The sequence below is a fragment of the Polistes fuscatus genome, unplaced genomic scaffold, assembly GCF_010416935.1.
Source record: "Polistes fuscatus isolate 324 unplaced genomic scaffold, CU_Pfus_HIC Scaffold10, whole genome shotgun sequence".
Lineage (NCBI taxonomy): Eukaryota > Metazoa > Arthropoda > Insecta > Hymenoptera > Vespidae > Polistes > Polistes fuscatus.
In genome coordinates this window covers 4,606,819-4,631,717 of record NW_025112998.1, presented here as the reverse complement: position 1 = coordinate 4,631,717, position 24,899 = coordinate 4,606,819, and the positions used below count along the sequence as shown (strand labels likewise).

At 36.4% G+C, this 24,899-nt stretch overlaps 2 protein-coding genes across 3 annotated transcripts in view; one reads left to right on the top strand and one right to left on the bottom strand.

Annotated features, from left to right (window-relative positions):
- Positions 1–3,320, top strand: part of LOC122525945 (protein dachsous) — a gene marked incomplete at its 5' end in the record, with an annotated part of 121,795 nt that extends 118,475 nt beyond the window's left edge. The window contains 2 exons of the mRNA XM_043648987.1: positions 9–465; positions 561–3,320. Coding sequence (XP_043504922.1) covers positions 9–465; positions 561–2,886 — 2,783 coding nt within the window. The remainder of the gene's footprint in view (positions 1–8; positions 466–560) is intronic.
- Positions 3,321–7,414: 4,094 nt separating this feature from the next.
- Positions 7,415–19,080, bottom strand: LOC122525226 (excitatory amino acid transporter). 2 transcript variants are annotated; one of them, XM_043647920.1, is made up of 11 exons: positions 17,801–19,080; positions 14,533–14,658; positions 14,234–14,441; positions 13,627–13,669; positions 13,291–13,544; positions 12,975–13,208; positions 10,154–10,348; positions 9,936–10,070; positions 9,736–9,844; positions 9,522–9,656; positions 7,415–8,736 (listed from the first exon to the last, which is right to left on the bottom strand). In XM_043647920.1, exons 1-10 carry the CDS (start codon positions 17,973–17,975, stop codon positions 9,534–9,536), a joined length of 1,602 nt encoding a protein of 533 aa, XP_043503855.1. In that variant the 5' UTR covers positions 17,976–19,080; the 3' UTR covers positions 7,415–8,736; positions 9,522–9,533. The 2 variants fall into 2 exon arrangements, with proteins under 2 accessions (XP_043503855.1, XP_043503853.1); XM_043647918.1 differs by having other exon boundaries at positions 9,538–9,656.
- Positions 19,081–24,899: the final 5,819 nt, after the last annotated feature.

Here is a 24,899-nt window from a genome sequence, read left to right as displayed (position 1 = left end):
TCCTTTAGAAGGACACGGTGGACTGCAAGAAATACTCACGGTTAACGCTACCGACGACGATTTCACGGAAGACAATAGCAGAATACGATATTATCTTTTACAACCTGTCAAGGGTTTCACCGTTCATCCAAGTACTGGTGTATTGACAGTTAATCGTACAGCAATACCAAGACCATTACCAAAAGAAGTAGAACTGACGATTGTGGCCGAAGATCATGGCAAACCATCGGCTTCAGCGACTTGTTCGGTCGTTGTAAGACTCAGCAGTCTTAAGAACACTTTACCTGGACGAGAATACAAAATCAATGCGAAGGAGAACTCATCGAGGGGCAAGACTTTGATGAGATTATCGGATGTCGATCTTTTGGACGGTGCTATCGTCGCTGGCGACGAGACTGGAGTTTTCGAAGTGTCCAGGGGAAGATTGATCTTAGCTAAATCGCTTGATCGAGAAACGAAAGACATGTGAGTATTATATTTTTTTTTTCTTCTTTAAATAATTGCTATTATTTCACCAACTATTACAATTATTTAAACCTCTCTTTTTTGTTTTGTTTTAGATATACACTTAAACTTGGTTCGAGGGATGAGAACACAACAATGGGTTCCTTGGTAGGAGATGAACTTGTCACAGTGACAGTTATCGTCGAAGATATAAACGATAATTATCCAAGCTTCCTTGAAGAACTTTATCAAGTTTCGATTAAAGAAGACGCAGCATTTGATAGTACAGTTGCCATGTTACATGCCAAGGATGACGATTTAGCTGGCACCCCAGCTGCCACTTTGACGTACGATATCACGTCGGGAAATGATGCTGGACTCTTTCGTGTGGAGAAGAATACTGGTGCTATTTTGGTTAATGCAACTCTCGACTGCGATTTAGAACCAGAAACTCATAATCTCGTTGTCATGGCATGTGACAGCGATCCCTTGCTACCTCTTTGTGCTTTGGCAAGATTAAGAATTCGTTTGGAAGATGTGAACGATAATTCACCTAAATTCCCTGTTTCTGAATATTTAGAATTCGTTGGTGAAAATGAGCCAGCTGGTACGATCGTTTTCTTAGCAAGAGCATCCGATCTCGATCGAGGTATATTTGGATCGTTGAATTATTCGATCGTATCGGCAGCTGCAACTGGATTTTCTGACATCGACGATAGTTGGAAACTTTTCGAAGTTGATGCGAAATCAGGAACTGTCACTACGTGTGCTACGTTTGATTATGAACAACGAAATCGTTATGCTTTCACGTTGCGAGCAACTGACATGGGTGGTCGTACGGCGGCAGTAAGAGTCAGAGTAGAAATCGAATCAAGGGATGAATTCTTCCCTCAATTTACCGAGAAAATGTACAAATTTGGAATTCGAAGTGGTTCTCAGATGATGCCGGGTACTGTGATAGGTCACGTAACTGCTACCGATCGTGACAAGGGACCAGATGGACGAGTGGTTTATCAATTGACGTCCCAACATCCTTATTTTAAATTAAATCGTACTACTGGTGCGTTAATCATCAAACAAAAATTAATGCATATGGATATGGATGTTGAAGGATCTTCTAGATTAGTAGTAAGCGCCAGTTCCGGAAGACAAGGTTCTCTGTCGAATAGTACAGTAGTAGAGATCACTTTGGTAGATAACGACAGTAATGATTTCAGAGGAGCAAGTGCTACAGCAATACCAAATGATATTGGATCCAATATGGCCGTTGCCGCATCGAACGGTTTACCTGATTGGGCTCTTGGTCTTTTGATAACTTTACTTCTTCTGGTTCTCGCATTTGGCGCTGTATTTTTGTATTTTCACTTGCGAAATCGTCGTCACAAAAAGCCTGGGACAAAGCCAGGTTTAAACGGAGAAAACAACGCCACTGCCTCCAACAGTTATGTGGATCCCAGTGCCTTCGATACTATTCCAATAAGAAGCGTCGTTGGAGTAGGTGGAAACGGAAATGGAGGTTCTGCTGGAGGTGGTGGCGGAGGAGGTGGTGCTTCGTGTCAGTTCGCACCACCCAAGTACGATGAGATACCACCTTATGGAACTTCAGGACAATCCGGTCAACAGCAAGCTACATCTGAACTCTCTGGTAGCGATCAATCAGGATCATCGGGACGAGGATCAGCCGAGGACGACGGTGAAGACGAAGAAATAAGAATGATCAACGAGGGACAACAAACGGGAGACTCAGCGAGCGATTTGTCCGTTCACAATACACAGGAGTATTTAGCTAGGTTAGGTATCGTTGATCCACCAGCTGGTACTCCGAGAAGACCACCGGAAGCTCTTCCTTTGGATAGTCTCCATTTATTTGAAGACGAAGCTGCGACGGAAGCAGACATCGCTACATTGATATACGGAAAAATCGGCGAACCTGGAAGGCCTACGTCAGGTCTGGAAGTACCTGGTGGACCCAGCATGAACGGTTCCTTAAGTTCCATTGTTCATAGCGAGGAAGAACTTACTGGGTCTTATAATTGGGATTATCTTTTAGATTGGGGCCCTCAATATCAACCATTAGCTCATGTTTTCGGTGAGATCGCTAGGCTCAAGGACGATGCTGCCAGCGTACAAAGCGGAAATTCTGGTAGCAGTGGTAGAGCCAAGTCTGTACATAAAGCACCGCCGCCACCTCTTTTAACTTCTGTTGCCCCAAGATCCTTGGCAGCTCCGGCCTTGGCCAGAGCTATCTTGCCAAGATCACCAATCAGTCACGATGCTTCCACTTTCCCTTCGGCTGCTTTGAGTCCAAGTTTCTCACCGTCCTTGTCACCATTGGCTACTAGGAGTCCAAGTATCAGTCCTTTAGTTCCACCTACAACGCAGAGAGCCAGTCAAAGTGCCAATAGAGGTATCCCCGTTACCAACGCTGAATTGAGGATCTAAATTAATTACTTCAACAAATTTGTGGAATAATATTAGTATTGTTATTGTATATTTAAACTAACGGCTAATGGCTGTTGTCATCGAAATCAATAACTTTATAGAAAGACTGTGTAAAGGAACATTTGTATACTAATTAATTTGAAAAATTGTTAGAGACTCTTCGTTAAAACAGATCAAACGTGATAGTTTTGTATTGATTATTGGGTGCTGTTGAATAACGAAGATTGTATTGCGAGTGAAGTGTCGATAATAGTAAACTGTAATATTTGTTTTCAAGTGAATGAATGTGTTTTTTAACTCCTTGCATGGATAATACATTATTTCTAACCGAATGTAATAGAATTTTTGTGTTCTAAAATATTGTCGTTAAAAGGAGTTTATGCATTTTCTTGAATGAAATGTTTTCCGTTTAAATGAACTTGTTGTATTTAAAATGTAAAAGAAGAACTTCTTTAGTAGATAATAATTTATAGATTTTTCTTCGTGTCGCGAACGTAAGATCATATATGTTCGACAAAAATATAAAATAAAAACGGGATGTGTTGTATGAATGTAAATCTGGTGATAAAGAGAATACGAGCGAGAAGAAGACTGATCGCATTTTAAGAAGAGTTCTCAATAAGATGTATTATTGTATAATAATTATTTCGATCGATCGACGTTTTATCGATAGTTTAAATAATAAAAAAAAGAAAATAATACTCGTGCGAATATTGTAAATACGATAAATAGTTTAAAACGTTTAAGTAGACGTGTAAATAATTAATTAAATCGACGAAATCGTAAGGAACTCGCCGTTATAATCAAAAAATATGAATTTCAAACAAAAGGTCTAGAGACTGTTTGTAAAATAGAACAAATAAGAGAAGAAGAACAAAAGAACTTCTTAAAGATCACAACGCGTTCGACGAAAGTTTATTACGCTCTTGTACAGTTAAAACTAAATTCTCTTGTAATAATTTTGTAATAATTATTTCTAATGTAGCGTGTTCAAGTTTATAAATCGGTAGCGTTTCTTTCGTCGAACACGTCGTGCTCGTTCGCATAATCGATTTAAAAAAAACGAACGCATTGTCGCGATCGTACTGATCGCTATTAATTAAATATTCGCGACAATGTAACCTCCAAAAGCATTCCTTTTCCTCTTAATATCTTTTTGTTCATTTCTTTTCTCTCTCTCTCTCTCTCACTCTCTTTCTTCTTTCTTTTTTTTCTCTCATCCGGTTCTCGAAAAAAAATCTCGATGTAACGAGAACCGGTCTTCATCTTGTTCAAGTAAATGAATATACATACTCATCAGCGAATATAGATAATGTCATATTTTGTATAAAAACAAACGTTCTCTCATTCCATTGTACAAAGACTCTTCCGAGCCGAAAAGGCCTACTTTATGGTGGGCTTTAATTAAATGAATTTTTTAACAAAAAAAAAAACAATCACTCGTACTTACTTTCTTAACACCATCACAGACCCTCCATTTTCAATTGCAGGAGATTTAAGCTTTTTCAAAGAAAAGCTTATTGTTATATCTATTAAACACAATAATACTTTTTAATCAGTTAGCAGCGATTGACGAGAAAACTTTCATATGCAAACTATACGTTTAAATTAAGTATACATTAATAGTTAATATTAAAATTAATTATTTTATACAAGAATAAAAGTCATTTAATTACAATTTAATTTAATATTACAGCAGCTATGCATACTCTTTATTTCACGAGTATACTCGTCATAGTTTCATTTTGATAACACTATTTTCAGGTACACGCTTTTCAAAGAAGTCGCCACTACTAACTGATGAGAACAATAGTAAAAGACAAGGTAAAGGATTAATTAACAATCACAAATTTCTCCACGTACAAACCTGTATTTTATTATACAACACGTTAAGATGTTATATCTATATATTAACACGTAGTCTTTGAATATCTTGATAATTTGATAATAATTACTTTTTTTTATTCTTTATTATTCTTGTTCTTGTTGCTGTTGTTGTTGTAGTTGTTGTAGTTTTGCGTTTAGTATGTTACTTTTAAATTATTCATTTTACGAACACAGACAGAACAAAATTTGTTCTTTCATATATATATATATATCATTAAGGTATACTGCACGCGAGCGTAAAAGGAATCATGTCCGATAATAATCTTGTAATCTGAACACGTTTTGTTTTAATTAAAACGTGCAAAATGTTGTTTGAATATGTGTATGTGTGTTTATAAGAATTCAAATGAAGAAATCGATCGAGATCGGAACACCGGCTTTATTTATATCTAAAATTATTTCGAAGCCTTCGTAACGTGTGACAAAAAAGAAAGAAGTGATCATTGGTCTCTAATCAATACCGTGTACACCGGTAAAGCGTTTTTTTTTTTTTTTGTTTTTTCCTTTATAATGGTACAAATCGCGTTGGCCAGCTCGCATGAAAGTTATTCACAAAAGAGATTGAAATTAAAATAAGAAAAAAGTAAAAAAAAAAAAGAAAAAAAAAATAAAAAGGATAGGAAAAGTCGAACTCGCCTCGTTTCAAAAATCCGTACGAAATTGAAACAACGTACGTACCACCTACGTAAATGCTACGTACTCGAAATATTTTGTACATTGAAACAGCCTCTACGATAAAACACGTATCGACCTACCTATTTAATTTGTCTAAAATTAGCGAAACCTTATAGGAATCGTTTACCCATAATAATACATTATGCCGATGAAAAAGACGATAATATTTATCGTATGGCGTGTCCAGTCTTGATTATCGGTCCCACCGAAAAGGGGACCTAACTAATTAACTTTCTTTCTTTCTTTCTTACTCTCTCTCTCTCTCTCTCTCTTTCACTTTCACTCTATCTCTTTCTCTCTCTCCCTTTCGCTCCATTTCTCTCACTCTTTCTTACTCTCTCTCTCTCTCTCTCTTTTTAACATCGAGATAAAAATTGCAATGGTATTCTGTTCTCGGACGAAATACTAACGACACTTTCCTCGATAACTCGTGAACGATGATAAAAGTGGGATGCATATGTGCTGGTTTGTTCTTTCTTTTTTTTCCTTTCATTCGTTTAATCATTGTATGTGTGTGTGTATATATGTGTATATATATATATATATGTTTGTAGTGTATATATATACTTGGAAGGCGAGCTGTCTTACTGTGGAACACTCTAATTACAAAAGTGAGACAGAATAATTATTATCTTGATTGATCGTTGTTCATCGCATTCGTCGCTCGCGAAAAGTTCGAACTGGTATGAACAACTTTTTAATCTTTCGAGGAGACTCAGTGAAGATGCTATCGGAACATCTTTTATATCATTTTCAATTTTGTCGTCGATTATTTACTTATATATTAAAAAGTATCCTCTAACTTCTCCTCACGTTTTATTTTCCAAATCGATACTCGCAAGTTTTTACCCTACCCCCCACCCCCTCCCCGCCTTTTCTCAACCGGAAAGTAATCGAGGATTGTAAAGGGTTTCGAAAATGATAGTTAACGCTGTATCTGTATACGATAACCCTCTCTCGTGTGTTAATTTGACAAACAATTAAACGCGAAACTGCGCGATATGACGTTTTATACCTGTATCAGTATTATTATTTGAAATCCTCTCTTCTTATCTATCTCGTCGCAAAAATCGATTTGAATCCGATTCGATCGTAAGTAAATCGACGAGAATGTAGAAAAAGCAACGTTTGTCCTTTTTCCCTTACTTTCTTTCTTTCTTTCTTTTTTGTAATCAATTTTTTGCTTCTTCTTCTTCTTCTTCTTTTTGTTATTATTTTTTTGATTATCATGTCCTTTACTTTTCTTTTGTTTCTCCTTTCTTTTTTTTCTTTTTTTTTTTTTTTATTATACAAGCAATCGAATCATCATAGCCAATGACGCGAACACTACGAGAAAAAGAATAAAAATAAAAGCTAGGCTAACTCTTTTCTCTCTCATTCGTGAGAGGAAACAACGACGTCATTAGTCTTGCGTAAACATCTCGTAGCACCTTTCGTTTTATTTTATTTTTTGGTTTTTTTTTTTCCCTTACGTTCTCTCTTACACGACTAGCAGCGCATCGCGGATATGTAATTATACTTAATTACAACGAACTTTTTTAATATCTTAGGATATCTAAGTATAATCCCTCTAATGTGGTGCATTATTCTTTTACAATCATCATTATTTTCTCCCCCGAAGCGGGAAGGGAAATACGATCGAGTAATTTGATTGCTAAAAACTATCGGACGAGGCTTGTATTTGTTTAATGCATTTTTTATATTATAAATGATTTTTTTTTGTTTTTTGTTTTTTTTTTGTTTTTGTTTTTGTTTGTTTTCAAAGGGTTCGATGATGCTAAACACGTTTAACACGCAGGAAACACTACTCGTTTAAAATGTATATTTGTGTTTAAATCCTTAAATCTCACTCTTCTTACTAGTTCTCACTTACGATGTCTCACTTACTATAGGTATCACTCGCGATGAAATTTTTCTTTTACTTATTTTTATTTCCTTTTTTTGTTCTTTTTTTTCTCTCTCTCTCTTTTGTTTATCTTCAAACCACTGACACGATTTCTATCGCGTCATTGACTAGGATCGATCGATCGATCATCGTACGTCGATGATTTTAAATACAAAGTACTAAATTAATTGTTATCATCATCGTCTGTCTTCGACGATAATAATATCTAAGAAAATGTTTGCAGGAAAACACATTACTCGTTTTTTTTTCTTTCTCTTTTTCTCTTCTTTCTCTTTTTTTTGTTGTTGTTGTTGTTGTTGTTTCTCTTCAAAGAATTAATGGATGATGTGTTGTTAAAACGTTAATGAAAATTAATACATCAACGACGCGCATTACTTTCATCGCACCTGATCCGAGGGCGCATCGAAATTAAGGCACCACCATTCGACGATGCGAATGATCACTTGTCAAGTGAGACAGACTAAATATTTAGTTTTTTTTTTTCACGTTAATAATCGACAAGTATGTTTTTTTTTTTTTCATTTACCAGCAAAATTGTCCATCGTTTTTTTATCGTTCTGAAAACTACCGTTTCATTCGGAGTAACGAATACCAATTTTGGTTAGAAAAAGAAAAGAAGAAGAAAAAAAAAACAAGAAAGAAAAGAAGAGGAAAAAAAATCGTACGAAAAAAAAAAAGAAAGATCTATTAGAGAAAAGTAGACGAAAAAATAGACGGGAAAACACACTTTCGTAGTATACACGAGCGAGATTTTTTTACGCGCGAATCATCGAATCTCCGCACCTCGTTGCTCCTATAATAATTTATAGAAGCGCATTTTTTATCTTTTTTTAAACTTACGTATCTCAAATATTTTATTGCTACTCTTGTATCGTAAACGCATGCACGTCTCGATACGATATTGACTCCTTTTCATTTTTTTGTTTTGTTTCAATATTTTGTTCCTTTTAAAATTGTCTTGCGTTCGAACCTTCTCTTTTTATCTATCCCTCTTTTTCTCTAGTCTATCGAATCGCAGTCTAAAAACTTTGCTCACTTAAACTCTTTCGAAAAATGGAGAAATACTAGTAAATCCGTGACTTTTCATAGTCATCGAGTGTCCAAGCCGAGTGTCTCTGTCGACATTTTCTTTCTTTTGGGGGATTGAAAAGTTGGTAACTCTAGTTTTTTTTTCTTATAAATAAAATTAAACGAAAAAGAAATGAATAAGGGGGAAAATAAAGGCACTGGCGTGCCTAATGTTTAACCTCGCCACTGAGAGTTTATGTTCTCATTCGATCGGCATACCTCGTTGGTATACCGTATTAAATTGTCTTGCGAGATCGGCCATTAGTCAAACGGTCTCCTCCGTTACACTTCGTGGTATTGGTAGTACGCTGATACTAAAAACAAACCAAAAAGACAAATATCCAAATGTAAAATAAAGTCTTAAAGTGTCACTTTTGATAACGAAGTTTGAACTAATAGCAAGATTGTTTCCTGACATGAACAAAGGGATAATACATCTAATGCAACAAATGCACGATCAAAATGAATCGAAGGTACTTCAAATGATTCTACATCACGTGCGATAATATGTTCTTGAACGAATGACAACAATTAATGTTAGATTTATGTAATTAGTCAAATGAAAGAAAGGATTGAAGTTTGCACTGTTGGTACTTGTTAGATATTCATCCAACGAACGATCGATTTACAAATAACAAAACGATAAAGCAGACTTTCATCTATAGGTAGAACAGACAATAGTATTTTTCCACGTAGCTCTAGCCTGATCATTGAACTATAACGTGTAAACTGAATGTTCTTACATCATCACGTATCGACTTATCGTGTTGTATGTATTTTAAAGCTGGTTGCGCAATGATTTGCATACAAGCACATGGTGGTGAGTCGAGTTCGAGACTCGTTTCATGAATCGTTCCAACGACAAGCGCGTTACATTACCATCGATCTATTATTTATGCAATCTACTATGTAATCAATGACTCACCCTCAAAAACAAACGAAGTTAGAAATAAAAGCGTATTAGAGGATGGTTTGATGGTTTAATAAGCATTTGATTTTCAAATGAAAAAGAAATACTAATCGATAAGCTTGAGTAAGTTGATTGGATTTGCAAAGCGAATGTCGTTAATGAGCATATAAAGTGATAGCCTAGCCCTACCAACAAGTTAGTTTACTTGGCGATGCCGGCTATCCTCGTGTCGTCTTGCATTTCAACGACGATAGTATCAGGATCGGGTACCCTGTTAGCCGAGATGCATCCATTGGCTAAGGTTGTGGGCAGTACTGTTTCAGACTTGAAGAAAGATCACAAATACCGATTAGTAATGATACTTAAATATACAATAATTACCCTAACATTGATTGTAATCTACCTGATAAGCTGCTGCGTCCAATGCCATTAATTCTTTTTTAGACAATTGTTCTACTACAGCAGCCGCATAACAATCTCCTAACATATTATTGGTCGTTCTTATACGATCTCTGTAAAACATAGTTCGTATATAGATTGTATTGAATTGTGTTGAAGATATCTATATAGAGATATAACTGTAGTATAAAATAAGAAACTTACACAAACCAATCAATAGCAAAGAGAAGAGAAACGTCATGAACAGGTGCGTCAATGGCACTCAAAACAACTAGTAATAAAACTAGAGCTGCACTTGGAACCGAAGCTGAAGAAACGGATGCTGCTGTGGATGTCAAACTACAAAAAGAAAGAAATGAAGTTTCTTGTGACTAGTTCATTAAATATTATTGAACAACAAATATGTTAAGTATTAAACTTACATAACCGTAATGATCTCCCCGAAACCCAAAATAATCCCGTTCATCTGAGCGATGAAGATACTTGCAACCGCGACGAAGAGCGCGGTACCGTCCATATTGATGTTGCACCCAATCGGGAGGACGAATCTGGTGACTCTGGGATCGACCCTGAGCTTCTCGGTCATCAGTCGAAAAGTAACGGGGAGTGCGGCGGCCCTGTACAAAGCTATGTTAGAGAAACACCAGGCCAACGTTCTCGTTTTTAATAAAAAAGGATAAATCCGCATGCCCCAGGGTTGCTGCCGATAAGGATCATTCTGGCGTTAAATAAGAGATCTTTTTCTATCGATTAAAAGAAGTACTTTCTTTCTAAACGATATAAATATTTTAGAAATGTATAGTATCATCGTATTATTACATATTCATCTATATAGATAATATTATACGAAATGATTGAATTGGCAGTAATAATAGTAATGATAACAATACGGAGAGGTCATTTCATGCTCACGAAACCGAATGATATGCAAAACGAGTCGACTAAGACTCGTTCATCTAACTCTTTTTCGTTTCTAAACGTACGAACGGGAGAAGGATCGAGAGACATCAGAGAATCTATCAAGGACAGCCAGAATGACCGTGACGAAGAACTGAAAATCAAGCGGCATTAATCACGGATTATGGTTGAGGTGGCCTGCTAATCGGTCCAATTTCCAAGTTGACGTTGAAGTTAATTTAATCTGTAACAGACAATTGTATGTACCTTCATCTGCGGCCATTAAATACTTACCAAGGGCCACCCTCGGTCATTCTCTCTCTCTCTCTCTCTCTCTCTTTCTCTTTTTGTTAGTGTCAACCACCTGCAAAAGGCCGCGTGCAGCGCGTGTTCTAATACATCATCATGATATTCATATAGTCTTTGTTCAGATACACTGATAACTCAGTGTCTCACAGTGTCACAGTGTACGCACAGTTGTGTACGATTCTTTTCTGGAAAAAGTTAATCCACAGAGAAAACAGGTTGAATTAGATATGCACTGTCGATGATTCGACGTTAACGATGATTATGGCTGAGTGATTAAGGTCCAGGGTGAGGGAGAGAGGAGCCAAGGAAAGCTGGAGGTCGACCGTTCTGGTTAAACCACAGATTTCCATCGGATACTTTTTCTTATTGGCTGGTGGAAATGAATTCGTGGATTGACGTAGAAATGATATTTAGAAAATTGTTTCGAACTTTACCGAACGATTCTAAATTTACATTAATTTTCGAATCATGATCGTAGGAAGAACATTTCGGAATAACACTTACAATTTTAGGTTCGAAGAAGGAAGACCGGATTTAATAATATTTTTACGAACAAATAAAGAGACTTTACAAGTAACGCGATTCGTTTATGAAATATATCGAAAATATTAAATAATATTTAATATAGATTTTGTTCAAGATAGATCGGTGAAATTATTTCTTGCGCACTCTTTAATATAAAAGTAATTCTACGTCAGCGATTTGGGAACGTGGAAAGGTCATTGAACTGGAAAAATGATCGTTGCTTCGCGCGATCCGCACAAATGAATGATCGAGATGTAAAAAATAATGATCGCACGTGGTCCAGCAGCTCTCGCCAGTCAAGGACGTCCCCGTCAAACCTGGAAGAGCGGGCTCGGCGCAAACAACCAATATTTTTCCAGTTCCTCTTGAAAAATTGTACAAAATGCTAATACTTAGCTAAATAAACGATGAAGATATTATCAAACGTGGAGCCCTCCTCGAAGAAATTCGAGGAAGCTTCCACGCCACAAATCAGTCCAGGTGACACGGAGTCAGCCGATTTCCGGTGTTGAACGACATTAACAATTTTCCTGAAGAGTTCCACCAACTTTAAATAAAATGAAAAATAATATTGCCTAGATGAAAAAGTACTTTTTACGTGCGTTACGTGGAAATCTTTCACTCCGATTTTCACTCGAACTTCCGTAATTTAAAATCGATAATTGGATCGGAGGAAGTTCGAGTCACGGAGTATCAGGTACCGGTAGTAATCCACATCCTAAGTGCCACCCGGAACTGCATACCTCTCTCCCTTTCTCTCTCTCTCTCTCTCTTTCTCACTTTTTCATGGGGCATGACGAGCTCTCCTCGCGAACAACGCGATAACAATAGAGAGATTGTGTAAAATGTTCTAGGAAGGATGGGAAAGGATAATTATCACGGCTAGAATTATACAACGTTTTGTCGACATGAAAGGAAAAAAAAAAAAAAAAAAAATAACAAACCTAATTGACAAGACGTTTTCCGCAATAGGGAAACGATAATGCAACACGATAAGGTAAAATAATACATCTTTTAAACGCCGTATAAATCTTAGGGCCAAATTTTAGGGAATAGGATTCGGGGACCACGGCCTCGTAAAGCCACTCCACTCGGCTGGCTGAAACACATTGTTTCTATAAAAAATCGATTCAAGTCGTTTCGACACGCCCTTCCGTTTCTCGAAAACGTTCACTGTCTTCACGTCGTCATCGGTATATCGTGCGCGTGCAGATTTAATAGGACGATCACCATCACGTAAGAGAGTCACATATGATAAATAGATTAGAAAAAAATTATATTGAGAAAGACGTTTGGGAAAATGATTATTTTTTGTAGTGTTGGGAATAGAAGAAACTGATATTTTCTTAACGTTCTTTCTGTTCTCTTAAATGATGTGAGGAAATAGAAAAGAAAAAGAAAAGTGGAGAAACAGGATCGAAATCGACAATGACGATGACGACCGAGGCCCCTTAAGGCAGGCGTGATGGGTTCTCTGAAGGTCGGGCTGGGATTCGAAGGTCGACGACTCACGTTGATGCCATGGCGAAGGCGGTGAGTGTACCCTGGGCGAGGCCGGCGTAGAATCTAAAGGGGTTCTTTCTCACGACGGCCAGGTAGATCAGCTGCATCACCACCAGCTGATAGAAAAAGACACCGATCACGATCGTGACGATGAACCAGGCTAGCTGCGACATTACCAGCGCCAGATCGTTCACACCGAGGACTTTCCCTGCTATTACCGAAGTTATACCTATTGGCGTCATCCTGTTTAATCAAAATGATTTTGGTTAATAATCTATTATAATTTCAATTGGATTATTTTTCTTGTTTTTTAAGATTTACGTACCACATTACAGTGGAGACCATTCGCATAATGACCTCGAAAACAGCCTTGAAGAAATCTATCACAACCTGACCCTTTTCGCCAAGGGTACCTAGGAAAGTGCCAAAGACTAGACAAAAGAAGACGATGCCTAAAGTATTGGTACCACTTCTATATTGGATCACTCTTATCAGGTCTTCTTCGCCAACTACTTTGACCGATAAACCATCGGTTTGATTTTGTACCGGTGGTTTTCTTGGTACGTAAACGGTATGTGCCTTTAAAACAATATCCATTATCATTATTATTCAATCTTTTTATTTCTTTTTGATATAAATAATTAAAGAAGATTCTTTTTACCTGTTGAAATGCAGCTTGAAAGAGGTTGTCAGGAAACATGTTCCTAAAAATAAAAGCATAAAAAAGGATTGAATTAAATGACGTCTCTACACCCAAGTAGCGTTTATATAAAGAGGACACTTTACGATTCGAAGACTTTGAACAAAACGTTTAGCAGTGCCGCCCATATGACGAAAGATACCACGGACAAGGAAAAAGCGTACTTCGCGCATGAATAAATCACGCACGATCGATGCACATCTATTTTGGTCTCTTGGTTAGTAAATGTAGTAGTGTCCGTGATCACAATGAGTGTTCTTCGTTTTAATAGTTTTGGCGATCGTGAAACCGAGCGACCTTAATCCTTCAACTTAGAAGCTACGATATTTCACTTTTTTCCCTTTTCTACTGTCTTACGAGTTAAATCTTTCATTAATCTACACCTACACAGTTTTCACGCAATAAACCACGGGGCTCAATGTTATTTTGGTTATTCAATAAACAAGCTTATTGAATAACAATAAGAAAAAAAGAAATAAAGAATTTATTAGGAATGGAAATGAAACTTGTCGACACCTACGCCTTGGAAAATGCCAGGATGGAAGATAAAAATAGAACTGTTCATTACCTTCCTAAATCCAGAAGGCTGTCTAAGATGTTGACGGCTCTGGCGTGAGTCGGAAGTGTAATCGATTCCCTGATTCCTGGATTTCCAGGATGAATAACAAGAACAAGGATAACTCCTATTACGGCATTAAGGAAAGACGTGAGTATGAAATAGACGAGAGTTCGTACGGCTATCATTCCGTTCATCCTAGCGTTCAAACTGGCTGAACCTTTAAAATCAAATCAAAAAATGATATTTAACAAATGTGATATTAAATGTATTATTTTGTTTTTGTTTAAAGTATATATAATAAGACTTACCTGATATGAGGCTAGCAATTACCAACGGTAGGATCATTAATTTCAGTATTCGCATAAAAAGTTCTCCAGGATAGCTGATCAACATGACAGCGTCTTCGCTAAGGCCCAATGGTCGCAAACCAAATCCTTTAATTATAAAAGATAATTTTTGTAATAGAAGATACTGTAACATGGTAAAAGTAGATTTCAAAAGAAATTAATCAACTCCTTTAGATTGAAGTATCCCATCTATCGAGATAATTATATCTCTAATTGAATAAAGTTTTCTTTTTTAATATAAGATGTTACCGAGTAATTGGTAGAAAGCGTTGGTGAACGTTTCATTGTATTTAAATAAGAATTTATAAGACGTACTAAGAAGCTCGTAGAAAGGAAGACATTTGATAAGTTGAGCTTTACTCTCTCTCTCTCTTTCTCTCTCTATTCAAAGAAAATAACTACTTTTCGAATAATCTTTCAAGGAAAGGTTTACCGAATGAGAGGATTACCGAAAAACCGTAGGTGGAAATGCACTACGTGCATTCTATATGGATTCTAATTCGATATAATATTAAGAAGAAACAGAAACCGTCCTTGAACCTTTCCAAAGGGTCATGTTAAAGATACGAGTTTAAGTAAGATCGAGTTTCGGTAGGAAAAGTTAATTAGATGAGACTTTTGAAGGAAACCTCTCGTCGATGATTGACACCTTTTAACGGGATAATGTGACCACAGCAAAAGTTTTACGTAACGAATACGGTAATTTCGAACTGGGTCGTCAATAACGTACGAGTACACACGTAATCAATTCCACCCCGACCTATTCGCCCGACACACACACACACACGCACACACATTAGAATAGTATTCTTTTTCTTTTGAACATAATCATTCAGAATTTTTCATTACGTCCTCGTTGGCACGAATTCTTACGAAATTCACGATCGATATTGCGAAGATGACTCGAGCATCGCAGATATGAAAATTAACGGGTGGAAGCCTTGAAGATACGAGCAAACGTTTCTATGCATAACCGTTTCTAAAGAACAACGTGCGTGACGTTTCTCTTTTGAATACGTTTCCTAATTATTGTGTTATCTATTATTATAAGATTATGATAACAATTTTTGTAATTATTTTTTAATAAATGATTATGCACATATGACTACGTTTTTTAAAAGCATGACGATACGTTTTATAATACAATTATGTTAGTTTACTTATGAAGTGTAAACTTTAGAAAATTGATTTTTTTCTTCTACTACTCGTAAAGTTAATGAAATATTATTAGATAGTCATTTGAAAGCGTATAATCGAACGATCCCTCGTGTTAGTCTTCCTTACGAATGAAATAAAGTTAGAAAATGATTCGCTTCGTAAATTTTACTGAATTCTCCTCTCGATCACTATTTTACGCGTAACTTTGTAAGTAAAATCTATATCGTTGACGTGGAAATATAAAATATAACTCTCATAAACTTAAGCTTTATCGATCGAAGCAAATACCGACTTTGCAATATTCTTTGCATAATTATCTTTGTAAAATATACTTTCTCTATTTTACAAAAATAGTTCACGAGATTATAGCTGGCTTTGATTTGTAATTTAATTTAATATTTATGAACATTCTAGCGACGAAAATCTAATGTCATCGGGTATTGAATTATCAACGAGAGCCACATTGTTTTATTATGAGCTTTCTGTCGTACGCTTGATTCATGATCGCGAACAATAATAACAAAAAAAAAAAGAAAAAAAAGAAAAAGAAAGAATTCTTTCAAATAATACAAAGTTGATACCATTAAAGATGACAACTAAACGATATTATTCAGTTTCTCGAATTATGGCTCAGAAATATATTGTCATTGAAATCGCATCGAAGATATAAAGAACATTAAAGTAAGAGTCCACGTGATAAATCGTTTTCACGATATGCCAAGAGCAACTATATGCCAAGAGAACCAAGGCCAACAGAAATATAAAGGACAGTGTACATATGATCAATCATGAAGAAAAAAAAAAACTAGGTAGAAATAAAAATGAGAGGTGTTCCACTATTGACAATAACGATAAGTATCTGTTGTTTGCTTCAACACAGTAACGAACTCGATCGAATGCAAAGAAAACATACGAATGCCAATGGTAAAATAGTTCGTTATTTGGTCATAGTTGTACACGTCATTTTGAATAATAATAATAATAATAATAATAATAATAATAATAATAATAATAGTAAAAATAGAAAAAATATTTGGTTAAAATGGCTCGTGAACTTTATCATATCGTTTTATTAGATAGGATCGATACTGTATTTTAAAAGACCAGTACTTGGAAACGTATTATATTTACATGTACGATAGACAATTCTTTGTACAAGAAAGAATACAAAAGCGATGTGGGAATTTGAAAGGACAATAACTTTAATGTATATGTACCTAGCCCGATATTCCCTTCTCGTTCTATAGACAAGCAATTACTTATCGACCATACATTTGCATATATGCACTTGGTACGTGTGTTACTTCAACATCCGTACAATCCATTGATTATCGAGAGTACACGTGTGATACGATAGAAATACGAATGGCTCTATTACTTATTTCAATTTTTTTCTCTTAAGATAACTTTTGATTTTTTTTTTTTCTGTTTTTTTTTCAACGAGCGCAACTTAACCTTATTCATTGAAATTAATTTGAAACAATTATTTAATCGATAAAAATTATTTTACAAATACGTAAAAAGATCCTTGAAATATTTTATCCGAGTAAAATAATAAATATTGAGAGAGAGAGAATACAAAATTAAAATTTCGAGAATAGATATGACACGTAGCGTAATATAACGAGGTGGCAATTATCGGTTACTTTGGCTTCTATGGTAAATCATTAATTCGCACTTTATCCTGCAAAGTAAAAGCCGTTTGACCCATCCCCGTCCGAGGTTTATAAATAAACAAATGCGGTTACTGAGAAAACTGTTAGGGTAAAATATGCCTTGTTTTTTTTTAATCCTTTTTTTCCTTTTTTTCTTTTTTCTTTTTAATATCAATAAAGAGCTATATCATAAATAACAAATCAATCAATCTCACTCTTATCGCGTTATTACCATATTCAAAAAAGAAGAAGAAAAAATGTATGTATGTCCAGTTAAAGCATAGATAAAGTATTCTCCTTGGGGATATTTCGTATGCGCGATCAATAAATTGATTGCGATATGATAATGAGATAAATAAACGAATTACTAAATGGTTGTTTCTTTTATTTATTTTTTTTTTTTTCGGAATACCTACCAAGGATCACACCAAGAAGTACACCTGACAGAGTGATCATAAGCAAGAGATTCTCCCGCATCCACTTCCTAGTGTCGGCGGTCACCTTGCGGGGACCCTGAGAGGCCGAGACGTCCTGCCCGTCCATCTTGGCGAACAGGTACTCCGAGAAGCGCGCCGAGGACTTCTCCTCCATCTCACTTGGCCGCCAACAAGATGCGGCGTAGGAAGCGGTGGTAACGTTTGCGGAGGAGGCAACCGATCCGCTCGTTGATCCTCCGATCGATTCTGCCGTGCTCCCTTCTCGCGATCTCTCGCGGCTAACGGCGGGGCCCCGGCAGCACCACGACAACGACGGGTTGCCGTTTTGGGAGTGTTGAGATAAATCACTGCGGAACGAGCAATCGCGAGCGCCTACCAGACGTCCCAACAGCCTGCCGGGCTTCTCCCTGCCTGTTAACTCGATCGTTGTACTTGAAAGAATATTCGACACGAATGTTTCGACTGATCAAATCGTGTTTTGCACCTTATCCTCCCTTTTTATTTATTCGATTTCTTTTTTATTAACTTCTTTTTATCGTAGAATAGGAGAACTAAATCCTCTCCGAGAAGAGAGGGAGTAAGAGAGACGGAAATAGACAGACAGAGGATAAAGGAATATAGACGCAAACCGATGTCTCGTTTCTCGATGAATATCACTAATAATACTTTATCAATAAATATTTTTCTTTCTCTTTTTTATGGATAGTTAGTCAAGGAACAAGTTGTAGTTTTCAAGTGATCTCCTCCTTCACGTTAGAAGCTTTGCGATAGGATCGGGAGAATTGCCACTGTTGCACAGGGTCAGTTACCTTCGTGATATCTACTCGATACCCTACCAGCGATATCACCCTTCCTCCCCTTCTCTTGTATTCACAGAACTACGATTCAGAAGGTGGTTCCGCCTTCCTTCCTTCCTTCCTGCTTTCTTCCTTGCTTGCTTGCTTTCTTTCTTTCTTTCTTTCTTTCTTTCTTTCTCCCTTTTTTCCTTTCTATCTTCCCTTTTTATCTTCCCTTATGCAATTAACGTCGCTCAACTTCCTCCTTTTCTATTTTCACTAGTAATTATTTGGTTTTCTGGTACGAGGTCGATCCTCGTTTATGACCTTCGACCGAAATGGACCCTCCTGATGACGACTATGCTGACGTAGTAACGTTGTTGATCTTGCACTAGCTTCGATGCGATACTTGCAAAGGATGAGCCCCGACTGGGCCGGTTACCGGCGGACATTGCCGTATTGATTTCCCTGACGACCCCTTCTGTCTTCTCTCACCCTCTTCCCATCCTTCTCTTACTCGCTATCGCGAGCTTTAGCAAACGGGCGCATGTGCGAACTCAGACCGCCTAACTCGGTCGCGACAGAAAACGAGGATACGTGCCGATGCTGATACCTTTTGCTGCTTGCTAGCTCGATCGCATGAGAGGCGAAAGTGAGATGCTAGAAATGGAATGAGAGAAAGCTTCATGACAAAGGAAACGAGAAAGGGAAGGGATTTAGCCGAAGGGCAGAAAAGCTTTTCATTCTTCCAATGCGTTATTATTGTTTGGAGCCCTATGCGTCCGTCTGTCGAGAATGAGAAAAAGAGACACGTTTTTCAAGTCATCTCTTTATTTTACCGAATAAAGAAATGATACTACATTTTCTTTTCATTCTTCTTTTTTTTCCCTCGGTTTTAGTCGTCGTCGTCGTCGTCGTCGTTGTCGTGAGAATCCAAGCCGATGGGAATAATTTCATGAATACCTACGTACTACTCGTTATTCCAGTTATTCGTCGATCTTTGTCTCGACTCGAGTTGTTATGTAATATTTGCTATATGCATTATGACCCAATTTTTAATCGTCAAGGTTTCTTTTTAGAATCAATCCCGCTGAAACCACCCTGTCCCAATTTCGGCCACGATTAGATTGTATTTTAGGTGCAATTAAAAACTTTACAATAGTTACATGCCCTTACTTTTTGTTAAAATTTCGTGATTGTCCGAGATTGCCTTGGGTATTCTCCTCGTAAAATAAATATAATTTTATCTTAGGAAAATCAAATTCTTAGATGTGTTGAAGAAATACTTTGCCGGAAGAGGATAAGCGAATTTTTACGTTAAATAAATTTTCGAAACTTGAAAGGTAAAAAAGAGCTTTTATTATTACCTAACCAACGTTAAGTATCTTATCAATCGGGTTTGTTTCGGTTTCGTGATATCAAATTTCTAGCACAAAAAAGATGGCATAAAACCGCAACAACGGAAAAAAATGAATAAGTGCTCTTAATTGCTCACTAATTGCTCTATCAAAATCCATAATTGCTCACTTTATTAATAATGAAATATAATAGAAGTTAATGCGAAGTCTGTTATTAAACAGTTACCGTATATAAAAGCAGTACTTTACTATCTAAATGTTTTAAAATTATCAGCCATATAAAAAGAAAGTTCGTATGTTTTACGTAAAGATTCCTTAATAATTAAATTATAATTTTTCTTAAAAATATATTGTACATATATATATATATATATACTTAAACTATAACATTTCACTTAAATATGAATAACTATGTAGACGATTGTTTAATTCAAACAGTGAATAAGTAAGTTACTCGAGTGAGCCACTATAGTGGCTCATCGACCTGGAAAAAATAATCGCAAAAGCCACTTTAGTGGCAGGCCGGCTAAGACCTATATCGGTAATTGTAGTGCTCTACCTTTATCATTTCGACCGTCGGTAACTGCCACTGTTGGTAACTGCCATCGTCGGTAACTGCCACTGTCGGTAACTGCCACTGTCGGTAACTGCCACTGTCGGTAATAGTAGACTTGAAATTTTTTTACTCTACGTCGGTAATATTTTGTATTTAGGTTTCTGACGGTCAATATTATTAAAGTACAAACTCTCATTAAAAACGGTCGATGTTTTAAAAGTAGGAATCAGTTACCGACGGTGGCAGTTACCGACGGTAGCAGTTACCGACAGTTGCAGTTACCGACGGTCGAAATGATAAAGGTAGAGCACTACAATTACCGATATAGGCCTTAGCCGGCCTGCCACTAAAGTGGCTTTTGCGATTATTTTTTCCAGGTCGATGGGCCACTATAGTGGCTCACTCGAGTAGCTTACTTACTCACCGTTCGAATTAAATAATCGTCTTCATAGTCATTCATGTTTAAGTGAAATGTTAAAGTTTAAGTGTGTACAATATATTTTTAAGAAAAATAAAAAAACAGATCGATAGAAAACTTCTTGGTATTTTTGTTTGACAACTAAAGATGGGTGCACTATGATTCTACTTGAACAAAAAAAGAAAAAGGAATATTATTATTAATAGCACGAGCTGTTAAGTACTACACTGTCGAAATTTGCATATATTTATTACTTAATTTACATCAAAGTTTTAATACAAGAACATTCTTCTTATCGACAACTTTTTGAAGAACATTTTTAAAAAGAAAAAATGCATCTCAACGCGCTATAGAAATACAGTTAAAAGATATTTCTTTTTTTTTTAAATAAGATATCGAAAAATAATTTGAACCTAGTAATTTGCAACTCGTTAAGTATAGATCTTGTTTGTTAAAAAATGATAAAAAAAATTTCTCGACAATTTCTTTCTCTCTCTCGTTACGCTTATCCGATAAAAATTGATAATAAATTTTAAATAAAACGAACGATATAACTTTTTGATGAGCTAATGCAAATATAGATCATATCCGTATTAATAATCTGTTGCGTATTCTGTTATATCCATTATTCCTTAACACGTAGAACTGAAATTTCACCTAATTTCCATCGGACCAAGAACATCCAAGTTTCTTGACGAACATATCAGACCAAGTTATACTCGGTACCTTTTCCCCTAGGATAGAAACAACTATATCGAGATGACCTTGCTCAAAGCTCTCTCTCTCCCTCTCCCTCTCTCTATCCCTCTCTCTATCCCTCTTTCTCACGACCGAAACATCCAGATAGGATATGATAAAAAACGAAAGATAAGAAAAGTTACATTCGCAAGAGACAAACGTGAAACGAAATAGATATACGAATGTACTAGTAGTAATCGAGGTAGAGAACAAAAATTGGCAGCTTATTCCACGAATTGATCTTTCCGATCTAACCGATTCATTCTTATCCTAACTTCGTTGTTGAATAATGGAGATGGCCTAGAGTACATTACCGTGCTAACAGAGTCAGGTCTCATCCAGCTCGTAAATAATCCGGAAGCGTGAGTTCACCGTCAAACGTCGTTTCTACGCTTGCTCGCCTATTTACCATGCTTCCCTTTCCATATACAAGAGCTTGGCCCGACGTGTCTTGCATTCTTTCGTTTTTAGATGCAAATGTTCTCCCCTCGCCCCTTCTCATTCAGTCAGTTTATCCCCTAACCCGTTTCCAGAGTCCCGGTTTCTCTCTCTTTCATCTTCATCTCTAGAACGAATAGGGAGTATTTTTCTCGTTCTGATTCGAGTAACAGTATTCGGGATACTCTCGCGAATAACTCAACACCGAAGGATCTCATTAGAATCGAACGACAACGTAGGAGTAAAAAAAAAAGTAGTTAGGACGAGACGAGACGGGACGGGACGGGACGGGACGAGTCGATTCAATTTGTAGACCGTTCGAAAGAGAGATAGAAGATATAGGTAGAAGGAGGTGGGATTTGCGCGTAGGTAGATGAGAAGCTTGGCTGAAGTTGCCTCGGAGTGAGTGAATCGTAAGGTCGAGAGGGAAATACGGAGGATTACTGTGCCGCCGGAGAGGAAACGTAGATTCGATTCCCTTGGGTAGTTTGATTTCGTTTTCTCTCTTTCTCTCTCCCTCTCTCTTCTCTGTATCCTCTGCGTTTCTCACTGATTTTTTTAAAATAAAATAATAAAAAGAAGAAATAAAAAAAGGACGCGCAGTCTTAGGGAAAAAAATCAGCGATACTTCTCAAACTCTATTATGATTGTCCCAAATAGAATCTTTTGAGATTTGATCCTATCTATTCCGAGGGAGTTGAGAACAAATTTCTTATCCTTAATAGTAAGACGAATATGAGAGAATTAGAGAAAAAAAGGGGATGCAGGATTAGGGGAATTGATGTAGGACACGAATTTAAAGATGAAAAACGTAAGCTTTCTTTTCTCTCGTATAACTCTTAAATACCTCTAAGATACTTTACAAAGTAAAAAATAAGAAAGAAAAAAAAAGAAGGAAGAAGTATTTGCAGTATTTGGAGAAGAAAATCAGCGATACTTTTACAAACTCCATTACGATTATTTCAAATAAAATCTTTCGAGATTCTATCGTATTCGTTCGATTGAATCGGATTACGAGGAAAATTTGTTATTCTAATTGTGAGACGAATACGAGGAAATATAAGGAAAGATAAATAAAAAAGAGCTGCGATATACTCGAAGATAGATGTAAAACTTTTTTTTGTTCTTTTTTCTAATCGAAAAAAAAAAGGAAAGGGGGAAGAAAACGTGGGAGAGTTAAAGGAGAGGTAAAGAGAAAAGAGGAAATGAGGAAGCGTAAGGCGAGGCTTGCTAAGCAGATTTAACGACGCTGGGTGTCGCTCAGCGACCGGTGAGTCGCCTCAAGCTTGAATAGAACTTGGAACCGCGAAGACAAGGGCCATTATACCGGCACGTAAAGCCACGTCAGCTAAAGCCTCGAGTGTTCCTTCTTCCTTTGCATCTTCAACAGGCTCCTCTTCTTCCTTCTCCTTCCTCCCCCTATTCCAACTTTCCCTTCCCCCTCCCATTTATGACGTCACGCGGACTAGCACAGTAGTACCAGTCAACCATTTCGTCTCCTACCACCCTTTCCACAATCCTTTGTTATTTTCTTTCCCTACTTTCTACTTTTTTCTCTTAACTTAGTTCTCGTTGATGTTCGGTATCGCATCCTAAAAGATATGCAACTATGAATACCTGAACGTTTCCTCTATCTATTCCCCCTTTTTTTCGCTTTTTCGAAAATCACTCTTTCGCTTCATTATATCCTGAGAAACGTTCAAAGTTATACTCTCGAATGTATTCCTACTTTTTCTTTTTACTTCATGCGGTGTAGTAGAGAGTTTTTACTGGGTCAGGAGGATGATTCCGTTTGAAAGTTTTGTATGTCTTTCTCTCAAATATGTTACACCGGGAAATTTGTCTACTTTTCGAAACTAACAATAAAAAGACGTGGTCTGTTTCCGGGAATATCATTTGTGAATTGTCAAATATATATATATATTGATAATAATATATATTTAACGTTATGTAAATGTAATATACGTGAAATGTTATTCGTTCATATATTTTACAATAATTTTCAATCGTCAAAGGAAGATCGCAATAGTTGTGTTTCTCAGCTTTGTCCCAGTTTAATTTCGTCTTCAATCAAAAGTAATTACCACATCGATGTTAAAGACATTATACTTGAAGTATTCTTGAAAATCATTTTCAAGAATACGACTGTTGAAAGAAATTGAAAGGAATTTAAACTGCTTCAGTTATTTCTACTCTTTCCTTTATATATCAAAAGACACCTCAAACGTTCACTGTGAATTCTTGGTTATCTTTAAGGTTAACGCTTTTAATAAAACAACCCCTTTTCTTTCAAAACCATTTCACCTAAAAGCATTTGCTATTTAATGGAAAGATGATATTAAACTTAAGATTGGTTTCCTCTTTCTTTTTGTTCTTTTTTAACTAGCGTAAAAAACATCCACAAATGTATTAGCAAAATAATACTCTACTGTATCCGAGAATTTCTTTAACGATCTTCGAAGAAAAGAAAAAAAAACACGTATATGTATATGTTACTGTCAATGTATAGAATCTGGGCTAATCTATAGAATATCCTTGTCAAATTTCGTTTGCGTCTATGAACAGATTATCCTGGACATACTCTGAATATAATCTATTAATCTGATACCACACATTGTTTCTGTATTATCTTCCCAAAAATCTAAGAAACACCTACGTTCTCTCACGTTAAATATACGATGGAATAATTTAAAACAACGTCCTTGTTGCGATGGATAATGTATTTTAAAATAAAATCAAATGATAAATTTGACGGGAATCTCTCCCAAAGGATATTTCCTGGAAAGTAACTTCT